This window comes from Beta vulgaris, chromosome 2 (assembly GCF_026745355.1).
Source record: "Beta vulgaris subsp. vulgaris cultivar EL10 chromosome 2, EL10.2, whole genome shotgun sequence".
NCBI lineage: Eukaryota > Viridiplantae > Streptophyta > Magnoliopsida > Caryophyllales > Amaranthaceae > Beta > Beta vulgaris.
The window spans coordinates 6,724,394-6,751,950 of NC_079203.1; the positions used below are offsets into that span (position 1 = coordinate 6,724,394).

Sequence of the window (27,557 nt, forward strand, 5' to 3'; positions counted from 1 at the left end):
TATAAAAAGGAACATTCTCATTTTGAAGGCTACTTTTTTTATTGTGAAAAAGTGAAAACCTGCTTCTAGATGCCAAGAAATTACAGTCCTGTACACTGCTCCCTGCAGAAGAAACTTCTAATCCTGTACAAAATAAGTTATCATCAATGTGACCCCATAAGTATCCCTTACAGTGAAATTTTTAAGGTGGGGAAAAATCAGGGATAGGGGAGCGCTTAAACTTAAATCTTGGCCTTAAAAACAGCAACTACTGTCTATTTATGTACACAAGTCAAATCTACTAGTTAAAATCTTGGCTTTCTGATGCAGGATTCAACAGCTTGGAGGTGCAGGACTCGCGGGTGCCGGACTTGGAGGTGCAGGACTCGTGGGTGCCGGACTTGGAGGTGCAGGACTCGTGGGTGCCGGACTTGGAGGTGCAGGACTCGCGGGTGCCGGGCTTGGAGATGAAGGATTTCCTGCAGGACGTGGCCTTCTGAAATACTTGGAAGTAAAGGTTTCAGCAAGTGAAGGATATTTCCCCTTAACAAAACTCTCTAAACATTTTATGTAGGAGAAGTCCGTATTCTGGCCATCAGTTGACACGACATAAAAGCAACGACTTTCCTGGAAGTTGCTATGCTTTTTCACCTGTATATAGCAATGGAAATCAAACTCTGACATCAGAAAAGAAAAGCATGTCTACTATTTTATCACTGTTCTCCGGTATTCCTCGATGATATCATCATATGGTAAAACAATTAAGTGAGTATATTCATGATTTTGTACGATTGAGTTTTTTTTTTCTTTTTAAAGGGTGGAGGGGTAATAAAGTATGTGAGTCTATGTATGATGTCACTATCAGAATCCCAACATGACGAGAAAATTTAAGTGAAAAACAAAATGTCCAAGGGCACCTCACCCCGGGCCTTTCCATTCCCTATATATCTTAAGAATATGTTCCCCTCTTAGTATCCCATTTATGGAACTCTGACCTTTTAAACTTGATCACAACAAAATGATCAGCCTAGTTACACAGGCTACAACACATTTCTTCCCAGACAACTTTTGGACACTGCCCACAGATTTCACTTGCACTAATCGAAGCGTGTATTGAAAAATATTTTATCGATTCCAGTGAAATTTATGATCTTAATGGAAATAGCACAACAGCATTGGATTCAGGTTTCCTACCCTCCAATCATGTAAAGCCAGACATCATTAGCTGGAATCTATGGTAGTTCTGTTGTACCACAACCTCAACACACACAAACAAACCGGAGTCCATAAAACAGGTCACAAGGTCACTACAATTTTCGTCTTTGTTTGACGACAGATGCAGTGCCACCTAGGATGCCAAATAAGCATACAATTTTATTCAAGATGCTACACAAGCTACACTAAAATATAATATTAAAATTTGAACAGTAACAAACTAAAAGAAATCAAACATGACTTTTGCAATGAATGTCTTCTAGATGTATACACATACCGTGATAAAATCGACTCCAGCCCCAATTTTGGCCTCTTTATCAGGATGGTAATTCAAGATGTTGTCAATGACATAAGTTTGATCATCAGAAGGAAGCGGTTCACCATCATTACACCTATAGATGAGCATCGTAACACAAGACAAGGTCAGCAGAAAAGACAAGCTGACTTACGACTACATATGAATGCTTAAACTTCCTTTGTATCTATATCTCATCCCAGTATTAGATACACATTGCACATATGTCCAAATTCAGATAGCATTTCACTTTGGTAAATACTTTTGAAGTTTTTACTAATGATGATAGCTACAATTTGAACAGCATCAAAATAATTTGTTCAGATTTTTCATTTCAATACGAAATGTTTAAATTCTTGACTGAATACGACTCAGTGCTCTCCTTGTCTCTGTCAATCCACTATTAATTTTTTCCAAACTACAAAGACATGAACAAATAAGAGCAGTTTGTTCAGACTCAAATTTCAAAAGGGATAAGAGCAATTTGTTTCTGTCATTTCTTTCACTGAATTACACTTAGAGCTCTCTTTCCTGCTTATTCTTCCAGAGTAGAGCGACAAGAGTAAATCCAATGCTAGATACTAGGCTATCAATCCCCTACAAATTTTCCCTGATTTCCCAAATCGAACAGACAGGTTGCAAACAAGAAATCATCATAATGTTGGAATGATGAAAAAAAGGGTTAAAACTAAAATGCCCTTATTCTAAGTTTTCTGAGAAATCAAAACGGTACAGATGCATTTATTATTATGATTATTATTGTTGTTATTATTATTATCATCATCATTATTATTATCATGGATTGGATACTATATGTTAGTGTCCAGAAATTGTTTGGCATTCTTTAGAAGTGTGTTAATGGCGTTTGTTTGTTTGTGTGTGTGTGTGTGTGTGTGTGTGTTGGGGGGGGGGGGGGGGGGGGTTCTTTGTCTTCTTTCACCAAACAAGCCATAGAATGATTGACTTTGTTCTTTTATTTATCAATCATAGGCACAATCTTAATCTAATATATGCATGAATGCATCAAGAAATTAAAAAAGTAAAAACTGATTGCAAATTTACCCTGATTGATGCATAATTCTTCGAATAGACTGCATGATTGATTCAACCTCAGATAGAACACCTTGCTCTTCAGATGAGAAAAGATCCATCCGTTTTCTGGTAGCAGTAAATGCCACACCAGTAGAATCATCATTTGGTCCTCCATGTTGCTTCGGGGGCCGATTCATCCTACTTCTCCACTCACCAGAGTTCGAAGAGCCCCAGCCACGACCTCCTTCAGGCTGTTTTTTCTTCCAGCCTCCAGCACCTTCACTACTATTGTCTGACTGTCCCCAGGAAGACTGACACTTGTCACCCCCACTACTGGAAACACCGTCTCCAAAGGCCTTACCTGTGCTCCAGCCACCAGCATCCTTGCTGCCATTGTTTGATTGGCCCCAAGAAGGTTGAGATTTTCCCTCTGGTTTTTTGGAAACCCAACCACTGACGTCACCTTCAGAGGCCTTACCTGTGCTCCAGCCACCAGCATCCTTGCTGCCATTGTTTGATTGGCCCCAAGAAGGTTGAGATTTTCCCTCTGGTTTTTTGGAAACCCAACCACTGACGTCACCTTCAGAGGCCTTACCTGTGCTCCAGCCACCAGCATCCTTGCTGCCATTGTTTGATTGGCCCCAAGAAGGTTGAGATTTTCCCTCTGGTTTTTTGGAAACCCAACCACTGACGTCACCTTCAGAGGCCTTACCTGTGCTCCAGCCACCAGCATCCTTGCTGCCATCGTTTGATTGGCCCCAAGAAGGTTGAGATTTTCCCTCTGGTTTTTTGGAAACCCAACCACTGACGTCACCTTCTTCAGAGGCCTTGTTCATATTCCAGTGACCAGCGCTGTCTTTGTTATTTTTTGGTTTTCCCCAACAAGACTTGGTCTTGTTCTCCTCCTTTTGTGAATCCCAGCTTCCAGAACCACCCTCTCCACCTGGCTTGCTCCAACCTTCAGCACCTTCACTGCTATTTTTTAACTGTTCCCATGTACTGGAAACACCATCTCCAGAGGCCTTACCCGTGCTCCAGCCATCAGCATTCTTGCTGCCATTGCTTGATTGGCCCCAAGAGGACTTTGTCCTGTTATCGTGTTTCTTAGTGTCCCAGCTTTGCGTACTATCCTCTCCACAGACCTTGAACTCACTAGAACTTCCACCAACGATCATTGCCTGTTGACTGACTTCATTAAATTTCTTTCACCATTTTGATTATTCAAATAAGGGAACATCAAACACAACTAAAGAATATGATTGCATTAAAACCTGTGTAGGGACAGGTACATATGCTGATTACCATTTACATAAAAACACTATTCAAAAGAAAAACAAAAAATCAACCCAACACAACTAAAATTCAAGAAAAAAAAAACTTTGGCTTCATGAATTTTACACGTACACAATCCTTAAAACACTTATAGCAATGAGAAGCCACACTAGCATATCACTTTGTTTTACTCACTATGACCCATTACAAATGCATCATTGTCCTATTTCAAGATACATATAAAATGTATCATTACCTAATTTGGTAACGAGTTCTCTTCTCTCCAATCACATGGATCCCTCTTTTTGTATCCCTCTCACTCTCTCTCTTATGATCACATATGTGCTCCTTAATTTGTGTGCTACACCCACAAAATGCACTTGTAATGGATATGAAATTGTATAATATTAGAAAGTAAAAAACTTCACCCACCTATCTTTAAATTGCAAGAATTTGAGACGAAGCAAACATTATAAGTTTAGTAAATCTTCTAGTTTTTAGTTTAGTGTATACGAGTTGATGAAAGTTTTCGAGGAAAAAAGTGTTGGTTAATTTATAAAATTGTAAGACAAGGGAGATTCAATGTTGACTAGTTGTTAGTGTATGTGTGTGTATTCAGGTTTAGAGCTTCCCCCCCCCCCCCCAACACACACACACACACACACAGAAAGATGGAAGCAAATGCCAAAAGCAAAGGATGTGCAAAGCCAAACAATAAGAAAACCAATGTTTCTCCGAACGCAACTACTACTAAACACCCATTTCCCTAACACCACTTTTGCCTCAGCTCACCCCTTCTATTGTCTTCTTGGTTAAAGATGCTAGTGTCTAATATATAACTTACTCTGATCTGCAATTTCTTTTGGCAGTACTCTGATCTATAATTACTAATGCATTGAGTCATTATATACATTGTTTCCTCATTATACAGTATGGCGCATCTTTATAAAGTCTATCTACTTACACAAAAGTTGTTAATTATATGTAATACTTTCAAAAGAATTAATGTAATGGCTACATATATAAGGACAATAGGAACGAACAATAAGAATTTGAGATAAATTATACTACACTTGTTGGAAGAACCATAAATCTAATCATTCTAAGGTGAATTTAGATGATACTACAAGATATAAAACTCGGCCATTCCATTACAGTACGTAAGTTGCAACAGATTATCTCAAGACCTGAGCCTCATAACTAGTTAACGTGTAACTGAACTCTTACCTCATTGCTTTTCCAGGTTGAGTTGGTATCTTTCTTTGTAGAGTTCCAGCTTCTAAAACCTCCCTCTTGATTGAGCACAGAAGAACTCCGGCCACCCTCATTTTCATTGTTGTTCTTTTTCCAGGATGAATCTCTAGGCTTTCCCCAAGAAGATGGTGCTTTGCTCTCTTCTTTTTCAGATACTGACCTTTGGTAATCTGCGTGCTGATTAACCCCAGTAGAATTCCAGTTACCAGCATTCTTAAGACTAGTACCCCAGGTCGATTCATTAGATTTTCCCCAAGAAACCTGCTTGTCACCATTTGGTTTTTCATCATTTTTCTTCGATGCATCCCAACCATTAGCCATAGATTCAGGTTGTGTTAGATCCTTTTTGACTCCCCAGCTTGACCAGCCACCCCCATCTACTAAGCCAGAAGTAAGATCTTGTTTAGAACCCTTTTTAATCCACCCAATATCATTGTTTGTCTCTTTGTCCGGTTCATGAGCAGATGAAGGCTCTTTTAGTTTGGCTGCACCCCAAGATTTTGATGAATCTTCGGGTTGCGGCAGATCTTTCTTTGATCCCCAGCTTGACCAGCCACCACCACTATCATTGTCTGTCTCTTTGTCCGATTCACGGGCAGATGAAGGCTCTTTCAGTTTGGCTCCACCCCAAGATTTTGATGAATCTTCAGGTTGCGGCAGATCTTTCTTTGATCCCCAGCTTGACCAGCCACCACCACTATCATTGTCCGTCTCTTTGTCCGATTGGCAGATGAAGGCTCTTTCAGTTTGGCTCCACCCCAAGATTTTGATGAATCTTCAGGTTGCGGCAGATCTTTCTTTGATCCCCAGCTTGACCAGCCACCACCACTATCATTGTCTGTCTCTTTGTCCGATTCACGAGCAGATGAAGGCTCTTTCAGTTTGGCTCCACCCCAAGATTTTGATGAATCTTCAGTCTGCGGCAGATCTTTCTTTGATCCCCAGCTTGACCAGCCACCACCACCACCATTGTCCGTCTCTTTGTCCGATTCACGAGCAGATGAAGGCTCTTTCAGTTTGGCTCCACCCCAAGACTTTGATGAATCTTCAGGCTGAGGCAGATCTTTCTTTGATCCCCAGCTTGACCAGCCACCACCTTCTGCTGAGCCAGAGGAAGGCAGTTCTTTCTTCGATTCCCAGCTTGACCAGCCACCACCTTCTGCTGAGCCAGACGAAGGCAGATCTTTCTTCGATTCCCAGCTTGACCAACCACCACCTTCTGCTGAGCCAGAGGTAGGCAATCCATCCCAGCTTGATTCATCAGTTTCAAGATGCTCCTCAAAGACAGCCTTATCTTCCTGTTCAGGGGACAGAGGTGGCTCTGTGTATACTTCATCAAAATTCTCAATGTCTTCACCCAAGCACCCAGTATCAATTCCTTCCTCATTTGAACCACCCAAAAGATGAAGGAAGTTGTAAACATCTGTTCCTTTATCAGACTCTCCCACCTGCAAGGGAAAAATAGTGAACGGCAAAGAAGAAATCTTCAAGAAATGGCCCATTTAATAACCTTAGATAATAAAAGCAGATCATCAAAGAACTATCGCAAAGGTTAACCATAGAGATAGAGCACAATACCGCTTTCGTCTCCCATAGAATATCGAACTTAGTGCCAGTACCAATAGCAACACGCTTACCCCACGAACATGATCCTACAATGCTTCCTAGGGTGTCCACATGGCACTTCTCAGAAGCCCTCTGAAAACATTTTCGTGGTGTCTGGCCAAACAGAATAAATCCAAAGAAACAGAAAACAAATCAAACTTCATCTAGAGATGCCTAAAAAAAGATCTGATTACTCCCTTATTCAAAATAGAATACCTACAAATTTCCTTTGTTATAATCTAACTTATTCAGTGAAGGGAAAATGCAGAGCTTAATGCAACTTTCCCAATTGTCCTCTTCTTCTCCTACCAGTGTTTCATACAATCTTTAAAAGGTTTAAGTCAATAAACCTTCTTTTTCTAGATTTAAAGGATCCTTGATCTGTGCCTTTAACCATAAAATACTTATATACAGATGGGGTAACAAGGACAAAGCCTTACATATAGAGTTGCCTCAGTGAATGGCACTTGAACATTCAGTGCACGACATAGTGCCTTGATTCCACTTATATTGAAGCCAATTAAATTCCCAGCACAAGTCATGCTACTAGCCAAGAGAAGCAAATGCTCTTTAAGCACACCTTTTGTGACCATAGTCACAGATGTTGAGAGGCGCTGTAATTAGCAGAAAGTAACAAACACTTTAGAGGTTAATGAAACATAAAACTTTGTTCAAGAAAACTATGTTTGTTATCAATAGATCTAGTTCTGTTTAAAGAGAAGCAAATCATTTCCTTACGTCATTGAATGATTGCACTGGCATACAGATAAAAGGAAACTCATAAAAGGCTAAACACCATTCCATTTTGTTACTCATGTTACATATTATGCATGATTACATGCTCTTCGGCCATGCCATCAGAAAGAGTCAACTATCATGCAAACCGTATACAGCTTGTTACTTACCATTTTATTTATTTTTTCGAAAAAAATTCCCTAGTATTTTTTGAAAAAAATGCTCAGCTCATACAATAAGGAATTGGAATCACAAAACTGGCCCACTGGAATATGTAGCCAAGCAACACAATGCAGGTAGAGGACGCCAACACATGGATAGGTAGAACCACCAACACTAGTATCTAAATATGCCGCGGTAGCAAGAGATCAAGACTTAGTGCCCACTGATACATGTGAATGACTTTGGCGGAAAAATTAACGGATTTTAAGCTAAAAGGTTGTCGATGGTGCCTAATGATTCAAAGAACTCTCTGTTTACGAGGTGCAACTAACATAGAAATACAGAGACAAACAAAGCATTTACTGCCAGATCATTTGTGAATCTATAACTGTGACAAATAGCTGGCAGTGTAGTGGACATAGATCACCAGATATTTGTAGATATTATGCACGTAAAAAGAGCATCTCTAAAACTCCAGAATTCAATCTTATACAACATGGAAATATGTCATGCCACCAAACATCAACAGAAACACGTTTCATAATTCAAATTTGTGATAAACCAGAAGCTTTCGGATCCAAAGAAGAGCAGCCAAAAGCCTAAACTCTATAATCAAATTGTCAGTTAAGATGAGGGCATGAAGGAGGAACAAAAGGTGTGCCTGGAGCCCTGGATTGTAGATGTTTACTCCAGAATTAAAGGTGTTCCAGTGCCTGGATAAAAAAAATTCACTCCAAAAGTACTAGCTAGGATATGATGGACTGAGTTGAGGAGCTAAATGACTTTAGTCATGCTGAGCTTATAACCAATTCAACAGATTACAGAGGAGACCACTTATTTGTTACTCAGGTATGTGATATGCCCCAAAGAAATGGATTGTGGAGCCTCTTCCATTGCACGTTAAAAGAGTCAGTGCACATTAATTTTTGAACAACCATACAGAATAGACTTGTACCCCAAAAAAATCATAATAATCTGCAAGTGTATCTTAAGTTCCCAACGAAAATTTATAATTACAAAAACTATATTGTCAACATAAGAACACATAGAACTGACATTTGACAGCTAATAATACTCCAATTTTTATTATACGAAGGTTGAGTCTACTTGTAATTCCAGATTTCAAGATGCAAAGCATAGTGATCAACATACAATGTCTGACTACAAATTAACAGACCAGGCTGAAAATTTTGTTTACAATGGGAAAAAAGACCATGTAAAGAAACTTATACAAAGGAAAATACAGCAAAATGGAAACAACTACAGCCCCCACAACCAAGAGCCCAAACAAAACGTATTTAATGAAACGTCTTGAGCAACATTATTCTCATTTGATCTTTGAATCAAAAGATACAGTAATCAAAAACAGCAAGATAGGTAGTGTTGCAATTTCTCTGTTTTTTCGAAGATTCTTAAACGCAAGGCATCAAAAACAAACGCTTATAAACTGCAGATCTATTTCACCAAAATATGAACGACGAAAGTCACTCTAAAAAGGTAATCTAAATTGTAACATACAGTGACATTCAAAGGATGCAAAGAAAAAACAGCATGCTACGGGTGATTAAGATACAGGCATTCATACAAAACCTGAACAGCTTGATCGAAGGCACATGAAATTCCAAACAGGTCCTGGATTTGTTTTATGGCATATGGAATTGAACGCTGAGAATCAATCAAATGGAAAACAGGCAGACAGCAATCCAAAACAATCCTCCACGCATCCCCACTTTGCCTGACTGCTTCCTTCTCTAATGTAACTTCCACCGCTAATTCACCTTTCCTATTGCTGCAGGGACTCTGCACCCAAGTTGTTGTGCCTGGGTTTATCCAGATAATGTTTACAGTAGAAATTCGAGGATCACCTACAAAAGAAACACAAAGACAATTCCTTACCAAATTTATCCCATCCAATGGAGATAAAGTCGACGCAAAGAATGAGCATAAGCCTCACTCAGTCTGGAAGAACTATTCAGATTCAAAATTAACAATCATTTTGGATTCTTTTAGGAGGAAATATCTTATAAGTAAGACTGACAAGAAGGCCCTTCAACCATCCAAATTATTTGCCACCAAATTCTTTTTGGGTTGTCCCATTTTATTTGCCACATACCTTATTCTGTAATCTTTTTCTCTATGACAGAGTCACACACCTAACCACCCACTTCTTTCTACTTTTTCGTTTTCCTGTACAACTAGGCACGAAGCGTTTGTGGCAAATAATTTCAGACGGAAAGAGCACATCTAAATGGGAGAATATATTGTCCAGTAGATGACAAAAAAGAGCTGCAAGCTAGCCAAATGCAACAGTATCTCCTATGACTAGTGCCAGATGACCAACAACTATGACCCAGTATTCTTAATACACTATAGATAAATTCATATACATTAACAAGTGGAAAGGGATCTTGTTATATTTGTTTCAATGTTTATCTATGAAAAACCAACTTTGAGTATATTTTAGTTAATCCTCCCTCCATTCCCCCCAAAAAAATGGTCTATCATGTCTTAAATTGGTCTCCAAGATATATCTTTCACCAATATATTTTAATTACAATTAATAAAATTATGAAAAGTATATATTTCAATAAAACACGTTGAGAAAATCCTTACAAGAACTCATATAATATATATGCATATATATATTAGTAAGAAAAATGGTCAAAGTTGACAAATTTTGCCTTTGAAAAGTATTTTGAGACGAAGGTAGTGCACGATTAAAGATTTAAAGATCATTACCAGAAACCATGAAAGAACAAGTGGAAACTTATATATAGCATAGCTGAGCAAAATTAGTATTAATTGATTTATAATAATAGCAAATTGATAATAGACCTAAACCAAGGAGAATGAATAATCTCTGGCATAAGAACTACACTGAACCTGCTCAAACCCAACCTGACTATGTATGACCCATAAGCCACGTCTATAAAGTAATTTAAGCAATTCGAGCAACTGGGACAAAGCCTACTTTCTGCAATATCACTTTACATTTTTGCAATTGCATAAGATACAAAAACATCGTTGTTACACAAGCAGACCTGCATCAACCCTGCACTAACGTTTATAGCTCATAAAAAGTCACATTCAATGTTTGTTATAAACAATGTCATTCTAGGGATACTTTTAAGTCTCGATAATTCATGTTTTTGTCAGATACTGTCCAAGATGGAGCAGATGGATAAACTCACCAGCATTTTAAGTTTTACAGAAAAAAATTGCATGTTCAGTTTCTTGTAAGATCATCAGTGCCACATCTTAAATTTTCTCTTGCAGTATAAGGCTGTTCGGAAACCAAATAGAATCTTAGTTACCAAGTTCACCATTACTATCTGTGCATAAATGCTTCTGCATTTTTGAATTTATGACAAAGATTTTCAGGACGGAGCAGGTAGCACTCCAACCAATAAGTCACTTCGAATCCAAGACAGCCACAGCAAGGACCAACATATACATGACCCAGACAACCAAACACAGAAACCACAGTTCGATAATAAGTACGATTACACATCCAAATCATACTTAACTATTGTATATGTGAGAGCTAGGTAGCACAAAAACGGATACGGGGACGGATATGGGTACGGGGACGGGGACGGAAAACGGCAAAATAGAATTTGCAAAAAAACGGGTACGGCATGGATTCGGCAAAAATTAAAATAAAAATAAATCTCGAAAAATATTACTGTTTTTTTAATTAGTCAAAGTAAATCTAGAAAAAAGAAGGGTGTTTTAAAAAAGAGCAAGGATGTAGAATTCATAAAGTTATCAGTTTTAAAAAAGAAGTATGTTTGCAAAACTGCAAAAGGATGTAAAATAAAAACATTTAACAGTACAAAATAGTGCTTTATTTCTTTACAGTGTAAAATACTATTTCTCTTTGTTTATCGTGCAAAAGGTACTTTTATTTGCAGTGCAAATACTATTTCAGTGAGAAATGGAGCAAATTTTGTCTACAGTGCAGTACCTTTTTTAAAGGGCATCACGTGATTTTATTTATCTCTCTCCTCTCTCTTCTCTGTCCTCTCTCTCTCCTCTCTCTCTCCTCTCTTAAACTCCATCACGATTCAGGACTGTTATTTCTATCTCTTGTTCATCTCCAATGGCATTGCAAACTAGCTTGTGAAATTTCATTGAAGAGCAAGGGGACGCCTCTGATCTTTGATTAACCGTCCCCGAGACGTCCTGGTCAATAAAACCTAGCCATCCCCGGATGACTCGCCGTCCCCACTACTTAGAGACGCGCCGGGGACGTATTTCCGGCGTACCCGTGCTGTACCCGCACCGTTCACGTCCCCGGTACGGGAAACGGCACCCTGGAGAAATACCCATGCTTCATAGTGTGAGAGCAGTTAACATAGACATAATTTTGTCCATTCATCGTTTTTCCATTTTTACGTTAACAGAAATGAAAATTGGAAGTGTTTCCTATGAAACTGTAACTGTAATAAAACTCAGAAAAAGCATGGCAGGATTGAAGCATATCATTATCGCCTTATTTCCAGAATATCATCCTCTCGAAGTTCCTAAACAGTCCATTCTAGATCAATAAACTACATTAAAACACATTAGCATTGCAGCGCAACTTGTTATTTTATGAAGATATCATAAATAATTAATGACGTAAATTAAAATCATAACTAGAGAGCACAGAAGGCATTCTAATCTATATTTGACTGCATACTGTACTCTAGGTATCTGGCATCGAAACAAAATTGAACTGCATTTCAAAGTAGAAAGTTATGGAGAGGAATCATTTTCTTCAAAACACATTATTCCTACCACAAGAAAGCACGTCTAACCAAAAAATATCAAAAAGAAACTTTAGTAACAAAGTACCTTTAATGATTGTGTCTAATAGAATTGGGCAGATCACATCAGCCATAATATGTTTTGTTCTCTCCAAATCAGAGTCAGCCAAGTCTTGCCAAAAGAACTTCAGGCATGGCATCTCAGTCCACTTACAATTAGAATACTTGAAATAGCAACACTCACTGCCAACAGAGAAGAGAGATACTTAATATCATTCACAGTCAAAACAATAGACTGAAAACAATACAAGCAAAGACCAGAAAGCCCCACAATGTAGGACAAAATGTCTGCAAGAGTTTAAAAAAACATATATAGGATCAATTCTTTTCACCTTATTTTCAATCCTTGAAAGAAAATATAAGGTCTAGTAAGTTCAAATGAGCAAATATAAGGCTTAACACACTCATAAATAATTTCCAGTGCAGTGACAATAAGTTTAGACGAGGTCTAATAAGTTCAGATAATTGAGATAAGTTCAAGTAATTTCATATAAGAAAAAATAAGTTAAAAAGAACGGGTCGACAGGCAAATAAAATCTAGGCAACCACCTTTCTCCTGACGAAACTATTATTATTGCTTTAAATACCTCTCCTTGAAAACAGCTATTTTCATTGCAAGTTCAGAAATCATTAATCTCCTAATGAAGCTAGGGTCATAACTATCAACTAGAGCTACCACACTTTGACCCAACACGAACCACAGACGAAATAAGTGGGTACTATTAACTTTTTTGACCTGTTTATACAAGTAACAATATTAACCTTTTAGCGCAATATACAGGTACGAGTTAGCATAATAGCAATTGTTTTTTGGAATTTTTTAATGTATTAGCTGGTAAAGGTAAGACTTACATGAATTTATTAAAATGGTATGGCATAAGAAATTCGGTTATTGTTAGGAAAAAATATAATGTAAAAGGTTACATGTGTCAACAAGGTTTAATTAAACAGGTTCACTTAGTTCAAGGGTTTCGACACATTTTAGTAAATTGGTTGGGTTAGTGTCAAGGGGTTCGACACATTAACTTAATGATACGAACAAAAATTTGACACAAGACTTATGTCACAGTCCCCCCCCCCCCCCTCCCTTCTTTCCTAGTAGATTTGTTGGGGGCAGGGATGCGACAGAGAGGTGGGTCTTGCACAGAACCACTGTATTGCTTTACCTTAGTTGGAGACCAACTTCACATTTGATAAGAATCAAGAGCAAGGCAGACAAACAAACAGATACTACAATGCAAAAAAAACCAATACAAAAAAAACCATGAACTGAACCTACCTCACAGACAGAAGTATCCTCTTGAAATGATAACCATACTTCTTCCGCTTACGTAACAAATTAACTTGTTCTTCACATTTTTGTAGGATGTCAAGCATACAAATGCCTGATTCCTTCAGCAAAACCTATTGAAATGTAAAACTTTTCACTTATAGTAGAGCTTTTACAAAGTGAACCATTGTTTACAAACTCAGTAAGAGATATACAAACCGCATTCAGATGAATATGACCAACAAGTCCTGTATCTATATCAACACTTTCAGGTTCAAGCTTTGGCCGTTTATACCTGTACAGGAAAGCCGTTAGTCGTTCAAGCAAACATAAAACAGAGGAAGGAACCACACAGGAACTCTACATTATCTGCTGCAACGACAAAGAATAAAAATTGAACTGTATAGCATTACTGCCGTTATTTTGATTGAAACACCTGACTTACAAAAAAAAATCTATATATGTCAGACCATCTCAGGGGTAATAATGACTTATTCTAGAGTACTAAAGAGGAATAATATGCATATGTAAAATCACAAAAATGTACAAAAAAGATGATAGATTGTCCTAGCAGCCAGTGAGGAACCTGGTTACGTAGTATTACTGTCACAATTATAATTGAAAGGCTTGAACTAAAAAATAAAAGTCAGACCATGTCAGCAATAAAGATAACTCAATTATTATACCAAACACAGAATAATGAATCTGGAATCGTAATAATATACAAAAATAACCACTAAGTACTATTCTGCTGCTACTGAGGAACTGGGTACATAGTACCATTATCCCTGCCCTCAGTTATCAGATACATGTACATAAGCGAGTGGCAGACCTGGCGAAGCTGAAAATTCAGATTTCAAGGACCCTGTCCAAACTTCAGACATGAGTCCAGGTACACGGTACAAAGAGAAGAAATAAAGATAAGAGATAAAGTTATTTCCAAAAAAACAAGTAAAACTTGCATTAGATAAGTTAAAGAAAAGCTAAAATAAACACTTTCCACGACAGTGAAGACTTCAGAAAACTAGACACACATAATCAGTTTAGGAAAGGGGGAAAAAAAGATGAGGAAAAGTTGAGCACAACTGTAAAAAGTCATGTGGGTTTCAACATCCTCAAATATACTCTATTCTACCCTTCCACTTTCCGCCCTCCCCACATCTCAAAAATAAGAGTAAGGAAAGCGAACAAAGCTTTACTGGACATGATCGCAGTGCAGCAAGTAAGTCAGTTACTCAGTCAACCAAACCTCACAGTCACCAATGAAGACGCCAGTGCAATAATTGGGGAAAATCACATCAGTCTATCCACAACTTCCTCTTTCTCCAGGGGTTGTGTTCTCAACCTGCCATTTCAACTGGCTAGCAATTGATCCGTTACAAATTTAATACCCTAAAGGAGACAAATTGTGTCATGTTAACCCAGATATGAGGCCAAAACAGCCATGAGTTGGGGTAAAATAGCCCCTAGCTAGCCTAGTTGGTCTCTAGGCACAAGGCCATATAACACAAAAACTGAATTGATACAGAATCTTATGTTAATATTTAACAAAATTCACCACCTTAATATGCCATTTTCTTCGCAACAAAGCATTCATGCAAAATTGACCAGCACCTAAGTGTGCTTATCTAGAGAGAAAAGAACACTCAGTCACAAACAGATACAAAGGAACTACAAAGCATTTTATAAGATTCAAACTTGGTCACTGAAGAGCGACAAATATACTGAGACAGCTAGTGTGCTAACTGCTAACAATATAGTTATTACTACTAATATGCCTTCCTGATTCCACATACAATTAAACTTCACAATGACATAGATGAAGATAAACTAAAGAGAAATAGGCTTCTATACAGTCATTAGTTGGGAAGCATTGTAGTGCAACTGTACAAGACATAAAGCAGCAAGTGACTGGAGCAAAACTAAACAGCACAGAAACTGAACTTCCAAGAAAAATGGCGTTATAGCAGCTCCCAGCCAGCACATAGACTAAATTAAGACAAAGAATGACTCTCAAGTCTCAACCAACCATACAATTTTCATCTTAGTACATACACATTTTCATGTAATGCATATGAAGTTTAGAAACACAAATCAAGTTCAAATGTTCAATAGACCCATCAGCAGGGCATATCCAATACCACCAAAGAGAGCATAATCCCAAAGATGGTGAAAGAGACTTACTCAATAGAAAGCTCAATTGCAGCATCTCTGAGGCAAATTTTCTTCAGGTGATTCTTAACAAGGCAGGATGCATTTTCTTGACAATACTTCCTACCGCAACAGCAATCATTCAGATATAATATAACTCGGCGATCATTCATGTCATTCTTGAAATTTGCGCGGCAGAACAATATTTCCTGGTACAAATAAAAGATAAACAAGCAGATTGGAAACAAAAATTGACATAATAACTTACCAATTTTGATTTACAAATTCGAACAACTTCAGAAAATATACACAAGTCAATAATTAATCTCAATAATGAACTGACAATGCCAATGAAACAATACCTTCATCATATCCCAAGAAGAATTACTATTGGGAGATGAATCCAGAACAGCTTTATAAGCAGGATTGGACATGGCTGTTGCTGCCAAAACTCCAACAGGCTCCCCAGCAGGAAACAAACTCTGGGAAGGCATCCCTCCAACCCCATACTCAAACTGAATGATTGAATTACTGCTGATATTTCTGACTGTGCCATCATAGCATATGACAACATCTCTCAGAACTGCCATCAAATTCTTAAACAGTGTTCCAGGCTCAGCAAGTCCTTTTGATGAACGAACAATTACCTCCCTGGTAGCAATGGAATGAACAATCTCTTCATAAGGATCCAAGCCATGGAAAAAACAACTCTTTACCAGTCCAAACTCCTCTGCAGGAAACTTATGTGCAAATGGATATTTTTGGTGGAAAAGAGACGCCACTTCCTCCACCAAGCTCTTGGAATAGAACTTTCTCTTATCAGAAAGTTGCAGTCCCAAGAATCCAATTTGCTGCACAACCTTATCGATAGCTGAATCACTCCGAGAATCAATCAAATTTCCAAGTGCTGAAGACTTCAAAATGAAATTTGCTACTGGTACTTTAAGTTGCCTAATATGACTTTCGAACTGCAAATGTACTAATTCATTGAAGGATGATCTCAACTGCAATAGTAAGGATGAAAGATCTTGGATATCATGTTGAGTATTTTCCAACTCAGACATGTCGAAAAAAAAATCATCTAGCCCAACACTGAAACCCTCAGCAAAAAGATTTTCCATCAGAAGAGGCTGCAGAGAGTCAAAAAAGTCCATAGCATCTTTGGGGCTTTTGTTGAAGAACAAGGCTGCAAGAATGTCATTGATGACTGATGCCATTACATCCCGATTGAAATCTAATTTCAATACTTCGCTATCACGAATCAACAGTCTATCCCCATGGCATTCAAATCGAGGGGGCAAAGCAGTCTGCAAAACTTGTTGCGCAGTCCAGCGAGGACCAGAAGAGCATGCTTTCCATAGTGCAGGAGATGGCAAAAGATTAGATGCATACATTGCCAACTGTTGTGCTGATGCTCTGTCTAGAAAATACACTTTAAACATAGTCTTTAAAGACAAAAGTGAATCAGTTGCCAGCTGCAGATTAAGATTTCCACTATGTGAGCTCAGCAACTGTTTCTCTACAGAAAATAGCTCTAAGACTTCTGCTCTGGCAGACAGCGACTGGGGATAAAACAAGTGGACACAGTCCCCATCAAAATCCGCAGCCAAGGGTCCACACATAAGAGGGTTTATCTTGACCACATGATCGTCATGAATATAGACACGCAAGGCTTGCAGGGAATGTTTGTGAGTAGTAGGAGGTCGGTTAATGAAAACTATATCCCCATCCATAATCCTCCTATGAACAACTTGTCCTAGTCTAAGGAAGGTATGTCCCTTTGAACCCTCTCTCAATGAGTATGTTGACAAACCATCCCTAAATGTGAGGCATAAGTTCTTGTCTACCAGACTCTGCAAGTATTGTATATTATGCATATTCACTCTATCTTCAAATGTCATTTTGTGGGCAATCTCAGAGGGCACACCAACTTCATTCACAGGTCTATATGCATCACCTGTAATGACAGAACGTGAGGAGAATCCGGATCCCTTACTTATGAAGAGAGTTCTCATCTTCTCAACCCAAGCTTTTGAGGATGAGTTATTGCCATCTCTGCTTACCCCATAGCGGTTGTCACCATCACGTGCAGCCTATCATACAAAAATAATGCACAACAATGATATGTGTAGCCTCTGGATATAGATCAATCCACGCATTCACAGCTATGTGCATGTATCAGATAATAGACACTATGTAACTTTACCTTGCCAGTGCCTCTGACTTGAAGATACTGTGAAACAGCTACTTGCAAGTCATTTGCTTCAACTTCATGCGACTCAAAATTGGGTTCACCAGATCGGGAGCTTCTGATAACCTCAATTTGCCTCAGAACCTTCTTTAGCATTGCTGAGCATAGATCCTTAAATTCAACACAAAACATATATCAGAGTTGTAGAGTATTTATTGGACAATTACAAATAATAAGCAACTCACTGAGGACATAACGCTGACTCCATCTGATATGTCTGGAACCGATAAGCAATTAGGTGGAACCGGTACATAGCGCAATATGTACCCATCTTGGGGGACGTATCCTTTTTTGGCAAGCTTCCTTCTTGTATCTTCTGGTAGTTTTTTCAACATCACTAAAACCTAATAAATGGTGAAAAGAAGGATTGCATGAAGATGGTAAGCTCCAAGAGTCAAGGACAGAATAAAATGGAGAGGAGTGGAGACCAAGAAAAGAGCAATTAGATGGTCAGTACGCAGATGATATTTTTAAAACTCACTTTTAATTTGTACTTAATGGAACAAATCAAAGCATAATACATGTGTGAGAGGAGGGAGCACACTTACAAAAAGATGCACTCACGCCAACGTAAGAGGACGAAAAAATAACACAAACATAGAAAAAAAGAATTGTGCTACTACCAACATATAGCTGAAAATACAATCAATCATTATAGTCAAATCATTGTATTATAAAAACCAGCATACATGTGAACTGGCAAATAAGCTTCATTAATATTACCACTCAACAGAACAATCTTTTGATATCATTCAAAGTAAGAATACAATGCAATCCGTAAACTGGTTTAAAAGAGAAGATTGACTTTTTTCTGCTTTCATCCATCTGAAATCTGAATTAGCAGGTTTACATCAAAAACAAGTGAAACATACCTCAGATGGAAGCAGCGTCCTAGCAGAGCCGTCCCCATATCGGTAACCGTATCTTTCCAGAAAGTTCCAGCAACCTTCTTGCGCTCTTGATCTGCCAGGTATCCTCAACTCCAGAAAGAAAGCCCCGTCATTGTTCTTGCTTTCTTTGATAGATACTTGGCAGGCTTCCTGCCCAAACACAAACCATTATGAAGTTAAACAAAAAACAGAACGATAAAATGCAGAGAGAAATAGTTTTCTCTCCATACCATTCATTAGGAGTCTGAATATATTTTTCGAGTCGATAGGTCAAATCGTTCATTTTAAAAGGGGAAAAGACAAAGATGGACAATAAGTACTTAAAGTTCAAAAGTCTATATGAAAAGAAAAAGTGCTGGTAAACTCAAACATATTCCTTCAGACATCATGAATTCCTTTACTAACCATCTTAACTCAGTAAAGCATTGATAAAAAGGATGTGTCTTAAAACAGAAACCAAACAGCAATAAGTGGGCCTTTTAGCCTTAACCTACAATTGCAGAGAGGCTGTTCTCTTAGACCCTTGACACAAAGAGCAAAAGCCTGTAGAAAGTTATCGAGTCTACTCTTTGCAAACTGTTCAAACAATATTTAATTTATCATCAGCAAATCATAATTATAACATATAGATTTATTGTAGAGCCATTTGTAAGATTTTACAACACACTATACCTATATTCCCTCCACACTAAAACCTCCCTAAAATCGGGACAGCCTGTTCACCCAACCATATATGACTGTCCAAAATCATCTGAACTTCATAGAGCAGAAGCTTATTCTTCAAGGTGAGTATAACTAGGGCATTAAGATTACATGGACAAAGAAAGATTTATTAGAAAACTAAAAGAGAAGAAACAAGCAAAGAAAGGAAAAAAGACGGACAAGACATAGTAATCAGAAGAAGAATCCCAAACAGAAAGTATATAAAAATCAGAACAGCACCATCTTCAGATCTAAGAGTCATCAGCATATTGGGTACAATTTATTCCATATAAAAAAAATATAAAACACAAAGCAACAACTACAATGTAAGATGGCAAACAAAATACAAAAGAGGAAAAAAAACAAGGCATGTGGACTTACATCACAACATGCTGACAACAATTTCTCCATGACACCATTGCTCTTCAGTGGAAACTGAGAAAAATAAAAATATGAACAAGGACAAAGGAAAAGTAATACGCAAACAGAACCAAGTAAACTAGAATATACCAAATACTTAGTCATTTGACATACGAGCGAGAGAGACAGAGAGATAGGTTCACATCTTTTGGCTTAATCCAATACATAATATGACAACACTCAACATATGCACCAAAATTTCAAGCATTCAAGCAACCAATCATTGAGATTAGCATACAGAATATGCACAGTGTGGAAATTTTAGCTTGCTGGGAAGTGGTGATATGTAAGCATGCAAAAGCATCTAAAACTATTATAGACTGAAAGGAGAGAACTATGAATGAGAGAAATCAATCCTTCCGTTACAGATAATCTATACACTTTACTTTCCTCGGTCCACATTGTCCATCACATAAAACATCAATGCATCATTATTTGTCAATTTATAACACCAATGCAATAGTACTTGTGAGTTTTGAATTCAAATGCGACAATTAGAATACCTTAACATGTGTGCATATCGTTCACTTACTTAGTATGGAGGGAGCATAAATCAATGTGAAATATTAAAGCATCAATAGATATCATCCATCAAATGAAACCAGCAAGAAGAGAAGCAGCACGGTAAGATATGAAGAACAATCTACCACATAAATAAGAAACTTGAAAAGGGTGGACAAGCAAGAAACCACAGAAAATGCAGATGGAAGTGATGATGAGAAACCCATAACTTCATCTCTAGATTGTTTACCTTATTTAAATTACTGATATCAAAGAGAATACAAGCCCTAAGAATACAAAGAAAAATCCTAAAACAGACAATGGTATGTTAGTAAGACAATGATGTACATTACATTTAAAAATATATCATGACCACGACACAAGCAGTGTCCAACATGTTCATCAGAAGCATACTAGTAAATGTGCAACTATACTGAACTTCTTCCCTTCTTATTCATCTGCATACCTTATTTGACTTCATCTTCAAACATTTGAGGCATATTAAGCTCAACATACGTTTTAATTCACTGATATGAGACGGATGAAATATAGGTATCGGCAACTCAATATAGCCGAAATGACCTGAAAAGGCAGCATCAACAAGTGAATTCCTATTTCTCTGACAGTAAAAAAAAAAAAATGATCCGGTAAGTATTAAAGAATAGTACAAAAGACAAACCACAGGGGTGTCAACCATATACAAAGGAGGGCTATGAAAAAAAACCATGTGTCCTCAAACGCTTGCAAAAGCAATTTAATTTATTTAGTATACAATACAAGTAGGGATCCCTGTGTGCTAAAATAGAACATAGCAAGCAACACATAACCAACTAAGATGCACTGTAATTTATGACAAGTTCCAATTCATACTGCAAAGCAATGAGAAATATCAGAAGTGAACCAGTAATCAGCTTAGCAACAAATTATATCCATTAAAAGCTAAGGAGGGAAAGACATTGCATCATGGTCAAAGCTTAGACAAAGGAAGTTGAGGACCAATAGTATAAAAGAAAGAGCAATTGACACTTATTATGCCATTTCCAAATAAGGGAAGTCAGTTACTTAATAATTTAAAGAAGGAAGTACGTTAGTCATATGATCGTTATATCATACTAAATATCCAATAATAATTATAAATGATAAGTATTGTTTTATACTTCCTCCGATCCCATTTGATTGCAACACTTCCAGTTTTGGCACTATTCACAATCACTCATATAACTAGCATTCCTGTTTCATATGTATGGAAAAATAGTCGCGTGGGATCTTGTTGGATTCGTCTCAATGTGTACTTTATTAATATTAAATTTTTATATTTTTTACCAAAACATAACTAAAGATATTAGTAGTGTAAATTGTTCATTGATAAGCGTGAAACTGGGAACTATTGCAATTAAATGGAAGCGGAGGAAGTGACAATAAAAAAGTTGATAAAAAGGCGCCATTGAGCCATAGTTTGACCCTAATCCAACCTGTTACCCGACGTGTTTTTATCCGGCCTATATTTGACCCCACCCATACTTACCGAACCTAAAACTGTCCTGCTTCACCTGTTGCACAAGTCTACTTGAAACCAAATCACCTCATATTAGAGAAGGATGCAAGTGGACAAAGAAAATTCCAGTCCAAACTTGTCGGATTAGATTAAACTCAAAAATAATGAACTAGATTTGGACACAAATTTCCAAGTCCAAACGAACACTACCTTGGCCTTTGGACCAAAAAAAGGTTGAGTCTGTGTCCCAATCGAGTCCAGACCGACATTTTCTAGTTTAATAAGTTTAGAATAAAAAGAAGAATGAAAAAGCACTAGGGAAAACAACCAATTTTTTGTCTCCAATGTATTTATTTAATGTTCTTATCATTTTTTTCTTTCTCCGATGTTGCTTTAAAAGAAATTATAACGAAAATGGGTTTAGGTTTAAACTTTATATGTATACATATGTAAAAGGATTTCATTTGGACTAGGGGGGTTCTCAAATTAAAAATTTGGATTCTAAGAAAATAAGTTTTGACTTTGAACTGGATTAAGAAAAGTTTGAGCTGGATTTCTACTCAAATTCAAGTTCAAAATATTTTATACTAATATGCAAACTCGTATCTCGCCCATCCCATTTACACCCCTTCTTTCAAGGCAAAAGAGCCAAAACATAAACTATAACAAAATGAGGCAGTATTATTTGATTCTTCCAACAAATCTTATCCTATTCTGAATTCTCTATAGAACATGCTACGAGTAGAAGAGTAGATGTAATTAACTACCCACATACCTTCACACTTTCCTGGTTCTGCTGTACCACAAGACTCGCATTTACCCATTTCCAAAGGCAGGCCAAGAAAGGGATTTGCCAACTGACTAGCATGGCTAATAGGACAATCACTAATCGATGACGTTCTCTGCAAGGAAAGTGGAAGGAAGAAACCTCATTATTCGCACGATATCAGAAGTCAACATTACAAACATTCAGGCTCCAAATCCCATACATCCTACAAAAAAAAAAACCATCTTCCAGAGATAGTTTGCAATGAGTATTTTCAAACAATTCCATTCATTTAATAACCTCCGTCTGTGCCAGTCTGATTACAGTTATCTGCAATTTCTTATTTACACGAGCATTTCACATATAACATCTTGGAGGGCCCATATCACAAAGAGTCATCAACTCATCACCATTCACATATAAGCTGTCATCAACAAAGTAAAAACTCTCAAGAACTGGATATGAATATGCATGCGTTTTTTGCAAGCTGAAGAAATCAACATTCAGTTACAAGGTTGACTTCTGCAACAAAAGCTTTAGACAAGCAAAAGAGACGCATTATTGGCTTACAAGAAGAGCAAGTTAAATTAAGGTAAGCCATCCATAACAGCTGGATTTTCTTTCTTTTATTTTCAAATAGAGTTTATACCTGGGAATTCCAAAAAAATAACATGCAGGTGCATACTAAGTAACTAGCATAATTCATTTACAGAAGCCAAGTTAGATCAAAGAAGTAGGGGGAACAACAAAGGGAGAGAATAACAATAGAAAAGGGGCGGAGAACTTGGAGCACTACTCAAGTCAAAACTTGTAAACTACCTCTGTCCATAATCAAAAGTTTTTAAGACTGTATCATTTTACTCTTTCCTAATGAAAACAAGTGAAAGACTATATAGAAGATGCTCATTAGCAAAACGTGAAAGTTCAACATAATTTAATTTGCTAGCTTGCACCTTTGACCACTATACAAATCCACATGCACAATTAGCCTAACCAGACAATAATTTTCAAAAAGTGATTCAATAACATGATTGTACCAAATATCCAATAAATGATCCATGAAAATTATTGTGGATAAGGATGAATAATTAATTGGTGCAGCTAGATCAAGGAGATTGGTAGTTTGTTTGTATTAAGGCAAACGCAAGTTAAATCAACAACACTTTCATTAAAGTTCACCAAAACCTAGTCACCAATTTGGCAGCCAAAAAAGGAGCCAACTAGGTTAGCAAGTAAACAAAATTAATAGTACTCTTACCATATCATAACCTATCTTGACCAAATCCAAACTTGCTATGAGTCTTACAGCTTACCTCACTGACTTATTGAGAAAATTCCATCAAATTTGTCACGAACCATCTAGAGACCACTCACATCCTAAAAGGTACAAACAGAAATCTTTCTTTCCAATTGGACAAGCCCCTAGTTAGCCTCTTCTATTTTGTAAACTCTAGCAAACTTAAGGTACAATATCTGCTTCATATATCACACCTTTGTCCTTTCAAATAGATATTCACAAAACAATTAGTCCAAGTTACCACCAGACTCCCTGAATTTATTACTTTATTAGTTACATATGATATTGATCATATCTTGTTAAGATATTGGAACTTCTTATTGTGTGGGCAAGCACAAAATCCTACTTGGGTTATAATACTTGATGGGTCACAAAGCAAGATTCATCCATACAAAAGGCCAACTATAAAATGAGGTAACATCCTCATCATGGGTCAAGTTTTAAGCTATTGACCCATGATATGGAAATTACAAACCTGTTTCGTATGCCTTGTATCGTTAAACAAGAGTCCTGAATTAATCAACAAGTGTTCTCAGTCTGAGACAATCTAAATCCACTCACCTGTCACAGGCTCACAGCCCTGAGTCCTCTTAGAGAACTCCACACACCAATTAAATTGTGCACTATTTTACACTATCTCATATTTGGCATGTTCACTGCACTGTGACGATCACTGAGATATGAAAGTCAATGTGGTGCCTCAAGGCCCTCAACCACTTCCAACCTAGAGCAGAAGCTCTTATCTCAAGTTCTGTAATACAACTCATTCTATGCACGACTGAACGTGCATTTTTATGCACACAAGCCCCTGTACCAGTAGACATACACAGGAAAACAGCACATACGAAGATAAAAAGTGGACAAGGAGATGCAAGCTATAAGCATATGATTGTTGTCTTGAAGAGACATGCCACTTCTCTCAAACATCGAAATGTGCAATTAAGTCAACTCTGACTACTGACTAGTACAAAGCAGAGCTTCAGCCACTATGGTCATGTAGATATTTGCATCTGATGCAATAGATTAAAAGGATTACTTCTATATAAACAAGGGTAAAAAGAAATACCCGATTTGCAGAAATTGTTATATCTAGTTATGAATCTTGTCCCCCGGACAGTATTTGCATGTAATACATCTCATCACCGCCTAAATAAGCTTATTTTAATTTCATCAGCCTATAACAGTATCCTTTTTCAAGAGAGGATAATTGTATGTCACATATAGAGCAAGACTTTTTCAGGAAAACTTATATATCATGTGTGCCAGATTCAAATGGTAAAAATAAGAAACAGTGTTTGTGCATCTAACATCTTCAAACATATAATTTTCAGCCACGTTATACAACTATTCAAGCGAAAATATGTTCACTTCAGGCTACTTGGTCAAACTTGTACACACACTCTGTTCCCAAAGAAAAACTCCCTGGGATAATTTTTTATACACTTTGCTATTATTAAATTTTCCAGCATTCTGGCAAATGAATAAGAACAATCTCCATTTAACATATCCCGACATAAATGAAGCTAAACAATAAGATGACAAAAATAAGAAGCAATACTACACTATAAATCCACCAGGAAGCAAAGAAGAGAAATCTAAGATCAATTGATTGGAAACATCTACAACTTCGCTCATCTAACTAGCAGCACTGTAAATAACATGACACAAATAAAGCATGTGCCTGAAGAAGAGAGCTGCCTACTCACAATTTCATGATGGCTTGCCAAGCCAAACTTAATTCCAATTAACTCTCCGTCAGGAACACTTGAAGCCACACTTTCCTCCATCTTCTGAAGAGCACAAAACTTGATTCAATCTTACACTGGCATACAAGAGAATGACACACCTGTGGAAGAAAATACACGGGGAAAACTTGGAAGTGTAAATATCTCTATGTGATTACATTATAGCAACATACTAAAGATGGTACTACACAAAAATATCTACACTTGTCATAGAGAACAAAAAGAAATAAAATGGTACCTTAATCGAGCAACTATGTTCAATAAACAAAACGACAAATTTCTAATAGAACTAACAGTTGCTATATAAACAACCTCCTCAAGACAGAAAAAGAAATATATTTGCAACAAAAAGGAAAGCTACATTGATATCCCCCTCTTTCAAAGTACTCCAGTAAGAAATGCTCTAATCACACCTTCAATTTGTGACCAAATCATCTCGAAAATACAATGCCGCCCATATTAAGATGATAAATGAGTAACTAGTCTATCAAATCAGACATATAAAACCACCACAACTCAAAACGGCTCGTTCCTCCATCTACGGACCTAAGACTAAGCAATAGAAAGGTAAAAAACACTGAAATCAACCCTAAGAGTACAAGAAACAAGGGCAACCCATATTCATTTTTTATCCAGCAAAAATAAAAAATCCCCTCATTGGCAAAATTTTAACAACAAGGGCATAAGGGCACCAGCCATCCATCCAAAAATTCCTTATTTCACCACATTTAGACCATAATTTTCAGCCACATTCTGTCATTTTTTTCATCATAAAACCACAAAATAAATAACACTTCCACACAAACAAAGAAAGACGAAATTTAACAGGCAACAAAAAAGAACCCAACATTGCAGAAATTTGACTAGAAATTCCAGTAAAAACAAAAAAAGAACATGCAAAATCACAAACAAAGAAAATCTTTTCTTTTCTCAATAAAAGAATACAACACATAAACAATAGATGATCTACGCATAACTGAGACAAAAATGCGAAAATGTAACACCAAAATTAGTTCACAAATCAACCAAAAACAATAACAAAAAAAAGTCTCACCAAAATCAACAGACTGATTAGCTTTTCAGTCAATACAACACAAATTGTTCGACGCTAAACCCTAAATTTCCCCTCTAAAAAAACCCAGAATTTGACGAATTTCGGCAGCGAAATCGTAATTTCGTAGGAGAAGAGGAGAGAGAGAGAAATGAAGGGGTTTAAGGTGCTGTACATGCAGTGAAGAGAGAGAAAATGAGTCGTTGTTGAGGTGAAAAAGGAGGGGTTTTAACCTTTCATTGATTTTGTTTCTCTCTCCTAATTTCAGTACTATAGTCTGAGTAGTGTGTACACTGCCCAGTGCCCACTAATTTTCCTTCTGTTGTTGAATAGAATAGTACTACTGTAACAAATTACAATGTTTTAGACATGTGAAATGACGGAAATGGGTTTCGAAGGAGTAAATTTTTTTTAAGGGAGTAGTGTCTGTGTTGGGGATGGTTAAGGGTAGGATTGGAAATTGAGGAAGAATGAAATAGCATATGCCACTTGGATAAAAAGTTAAAGAAGGTCGAAAAGGAAGATTTTGAAAAGCATTGCTAAAATCGAATTGTTCGTCAAGTGTTCTTTTTTTCATATATCCCGCCTCGGCCGTTTTTACCATATTTAACTATGGTCTCTACTCTCTGGTTATTACTTATTAGTTGCCAATTGCCAT

General features: G+C 37.2%; 1 protein-coding gene across 1 annotated transcript; it reads right to left on the reverse strand.

Annotated features, from left to right (window-relative positions):
- Nucleotides 1-27,194, reverse strand: LOC104887529 (DNA-directed RNA polymerase V subunit 1). The gene is made up of 21 exons (XM_057392460.1): nt 26,903-27,194; nt 25,810-25,949; nt 22,816-22,942; nt 21,012-21,127; nt 20,006-20,059; nt 18,905-19,072; nt 18,218-18,376; nt 17,988-18,143; nt 16,144-17,874; nt 15,815-15,990; nt 13,850-13,925; nt 13,640-13,764; nt 12,389-12,543; nt 9,140-9,414; nt 7,093-7,266; nt 6,626-6,766; nt 5,834-6,495; nt 5,021-5,744; nt 2,552-3,699; nt 1,472-1,586; nt 1-630 (listed from the first exon to the last, which is right to left on the reverse strand). Exons 2-21 carry the CDS (start codon nt 25,888-25,890, stop codon nt 313-315), a joined length of 6,681 nt encoding a protein of 2,226 aa, XP_057248443.1. The 5' UTR covers nt 25,891-25,949; nt 26,903-27,194; the 3' UTR covers nt 1-312.
- Nucleotides 27,195-27,557: the final 363 nt, after the last annotated feature.